Below are 4061 nucleotides of genomic sequence, written 5' to 3'. Positions count from 1 at the left end.
CCCTTCTCTGAGAAACGGGCTGATCATTTCCTTCTTTTATGAAGCCCCTCCCTCAGAAATAGGCGATGGGCTCTGATTGGTTAGCTAGCCCAGTGTGTTGTGATTGGCTAAACCGCCTCTAGCGCGTGTCTAAACGTCCCGCCCCTCACCTCAGTTGTATTGTAAACAACTGCATCGTTAATATAGCTTATAAGTTTGAGCCCGATTGAGAAGCAGAGGATATTATTGAAGAGAATCGTGCGATGAGCCTATGTTGGTGTAGAATTATAGTTGTCAAACATTATGCCATTATAGTTTGTTATGGAGTATTTTACTGATTTGGATAAACTAGATACTAAGAGTTCTACAAGTGCACCTCAGTGTATACTTTCCTACTGTAACTGCTCTAAATTGTTTATAATAACCCATGTTTCTTCTTTCCCAAGGTCTGATGTTATCAGACATCATTGAGAAGTACTTTGTGTCTCCCACCTTGTTCCGTGTGATCCGGCTCGCCAGAATCGGCCGTGTGCTACGTCTCATCAAAGGGGCAAAAGGCATTAGGACTCTTTTGTTTGCCTTGATGATGTCACTTCCTGCCCTCTTCAACATTGGACTGCTTCTGTTCCTCATTATGTTCATCTTCTCCATCTTTGCCATGGCTAACTTTGCCTATGTGAAAAAGCAGGCAGGCATCGACGATATCTTCAACTTTGAAACATTTGGTGGCAGCATCATCTGCCTGTTTGAGATCACAACCTCGGCAGGCTGGGATGGACTTTTGCTGCCTATTCTGAACAGCGGCCCTCCAGATTGTGACCCTGACATAGAGAACCCTGGTACAGATATTCGGGGTAACTGTGGGAATCCTGGCATGGGCATTATGTTTTTCTGCAGTTATATTATCATGTCGTTCCTGGTGGTTGTGAACATGTACATTGCTATCATTCTCGAGAACTTCAACGTTGCTCAAGAGGAGAGTGGAGACCCACTCTGCGAGGATGACTTTGAGATGTTTGATGAGACGTGGGAAAAGTTTGACGTCGATGCTACACAGTTCATTGAATACAACCGGGTGTTTGACTTTGTTGATGCCTTGCAGGAGCCTTTACGAATTGCCAAACCCAACCGCCTCAAATTAATTACCATGGATCTGCCCATTGTAACCGGCAACAAAATCCACTGTCTGGATATTCTTTTGGCAGTTACCCACGAGGTTCTTGGAGACACGATTGAGATGGCTGCCATGAAGGAGAGCATTGAAGCCAAGTTCCAAATGAACAATCCCACATCTGCCTCGTTTGAGCCAATCACCACCACTTTCAGGAGGAAAGAGGAAGAGCGCGCAGCCATTGCGGTTCAACGAAAATACCGGAGACATCTCCTCAAACGTGCTATCCGCTATGCCTGCTTCATGCATCGTTCAAAGAGGAAAATTAGGAGTCAGGGTGATGAGGATCCTCCTGAAACCGAAGGGTTAATTGCAAAGAGAATGGATGCCCTGTATGGCAGCAATCCAGAACTCGCCATGGCTTTTGAGCTACAGAGGCCAATGCCGCCTAATGCACGGCCACCCAAGCCCACCTTGGTCACACAGCATAGAGTATCAGTGACCTACCCTCGACCACAGGGACAACTCATACTACCAGTGGAGCTCACAAGTGAGGTGATCCTCCGGTCTGCACCCACTACGCATGGCCTCTGCGGTTCAGAGAATGCAACGATAAAAGAGTCATTAGTATAACTGGTGGACAATGACTGTGGACTAAGATAATCCTTGCAATGTAAAAAGGAGTATCACCTGCACACACTGAACAACATATGCTCCATAAACAAGATGGCTTAAAGGATTACACAGGACTGCTACAGTGTGACAGCATTGGAATGCTATTTCTTGGGAGTACTGTTTTTTTTATTATTTAAACTTTTGTAAAGACCTGTTTTATTTAGGATTAATTTTATTTGTTCCCATTGAGAAATGTCCCAGTACATTTGTCATGACTTAGCTAAGTTCTTTTGCCCTTATACGTATAAATGTTTGCGGTCACGCAGTTAGAGTTTTTTCAATTTTTTCCGTTATAAGTGGCTAAGTGCTGCTTTTTTCCCCCAATGTGACCTCAAATTGAGTCCATATACAAATGTGCCAGATTTGGTGTATATATCTCATTCAGTCCAAGGGTTATTGCCATTTAAGTAAAAGTGGCCACACCCACTTTGAACTTTTGGCACCATCGTGGCGATGAGTCGAAAGTTCAACTCTTTTTGGATAATCGTTGATATTCAGCCTCCAGAGGATCTTTCTGCACTGGTTTGGTTCCTTTTGGGCAAAAAAAGCTGGGACTAGTTTGCAAAAGTGAGTTTTTCCAACAAAAAAAAAGAAAGAAAAAAAATCCAATATGGCGAAAATATTTTCATGGTGGGAATGAAATCACTATCACAATGTAGCTGTTTCATTCCCTACACACTAACACCAAGTAATTCTACTATATTTAAAGCACATTTTTCTCAATAAGCTTGCATTTTGCAGGTTCATCATAGTTTTTGCCTTGTCTTAAATAATTTTTTTGCATACTTGTTGCAGATTGTATCAGTATTTATAGCTCCTGGACACTTAATAATTTGTTTTTTAAATTCTTTCCAATAATGATCAGTCATTAATGATCAAGTCCCTACAGTATATGTAAACACTTATCATTGGTAAAAACTACTAAAAAACCACTGGTACCCCTCAGTCTGTCCAGAATCTGTTTAGTCTACTGAACTATTTATAATCTCAGTTCATGGTTTACCAGTTTACAGCAGAATGGTGGAACGAGTAGATCAGAAACTGATCCTTTACAGTGGGGTGTATGGAGCCACTTTGAGCAGAATGTGCCACTATGAAAAACATATGAAGAGTTAATTTGCAAAAACCGATAACTAAAAACGTGAAACCGATAACTTTTTATTGCGCATTCCAAGTAATATCAATCAAATGTAGTTGGGTTGTTTTGATTAAGTAATAATTACTTAAACAAATACAGGTAATTTACTAAATTAAAGTTAATTTAAAGTATGTTTTATATTAAAAGTTTGTTTTATAGCAAAAGCAGATAACTCCAACAGTCATTTTTTGGCAAAAGCAAATAACTCCACATTTCATGTTTTAGAGTTTTAAAAAAAACTCCTTTAATCTTTGTAATCTCCTCAGATGACAATGTAGATGCCTGACAAACGTTGTTGTTGTTGTGATCATAGACTGTATGGATGTGATTACACGCAATACACGGAGCTTTTCCCTCACCATTGTAACGCGCTGCTTTTGCAAGGTTCCGTGAAAACGTTTCAGCTTTTATTTTCCTTTTTCACCCTGAAGAAGATATCACAGGTTCATCAAGTTCGTAGAAATGATCCATCCTCGATCACTTTTAGTCAGCTTTGACGAAACTCCTCTCAGCTAGCACGTCTTTTCAAAGCAGTAGCTCCTCACTGCAGAACACAAGATCCAGGGGGCATGGTTAGATCCACATCTAGGGGGTGGAGATTGGTAGGTTTAGGGGTGGAGATGGGTGGGTTTAGGGATCAGGGGGTGGAGACGGGTAGGTTTAGGTGTATGTAAGGTGGGAGGAGTTGGATCTGGATCCAACCACGCCCCCTGGATCTTGTGTTCTGCAGTGAGGACCATCTCTTTCAAAGTGAAATTAGCCTTGTCACCTGACCTGAATACAGCACGCTGATTCGCTAAAATGGACTTATCGGCTTCTGTTCAAAAACAACAATGGCGCTTGTCGGCTTCTGCAGTAATACGTGAACTCGCGATGCCTTGAAAGTGGACAAAACCGACTTTTTTGACAAAACTTATTTAGGGTTCAGATCGCGCTATATGTGGAGAATAATGCACAGCAATCAGCTCTTTTTTTTTTTAAAGTGGCGTTTATCGGTTTTGCAAATGAACTCTTCATATACAGTGAAGCTATAGTGCCCATAACAGTAATTAATTTATAACTCGAAGCATTGAAACAATAGTGTAATTTGTAGCACTTCCTTTTAATGCCCTGATAGTCAAAACAGCTTGATTTCTTCTACTAGGATGCTGAAAATCT

The 4061-nt window shown here is 41.1% G+C and overlaps 1 protein-coding gene across 1 annotated transcript in view; it reads left to right on the top strand.

The window, feature by feature from the left end:
* LOC107708946 (sodium channel protein type 4 subunit alpha A-like) overlaps positions 1-2597 on the top strand; it is a 49676-nt gene extending 47079 nt beyond the window's left edge. Inside the window, exon 26 of the mRNA XM_016513319.1 lies at positions 426-2597. Coding sequence (XP_016368805.1) covers positions 426-1723 — 1298 coding nt within the window. The 3' untranslated portion in view covers positions 1724-2597. The remainder of the gene's footprint in view (positions 1-425) is intronic.
* The last annotated feature ends 1464 nt before the right edge of the window (positions 2598-4061 follow it).

This window comes from Sinocyclocheilus rhinocerous, unplaced genomic scaffold (assembly GCF_001515625.1).
Source record: "Sinocyclocheilus rhinocerous isolate Xijiao unplaced genomic scaffold, SAMN03320098_v1.1 scaffold24, whole genome shotgun sequence".
Lineage (NCBI taxonomy): Eukaryota > Metazoa > Chordata > Actinopteri > Cypriniformes > Cyprinidae > Sinocyclocheilus > Sinocyclocheilus rhinocerous.
This window is presented reverse-complemented; position numbering and strand designations above follow the sequence as displayed.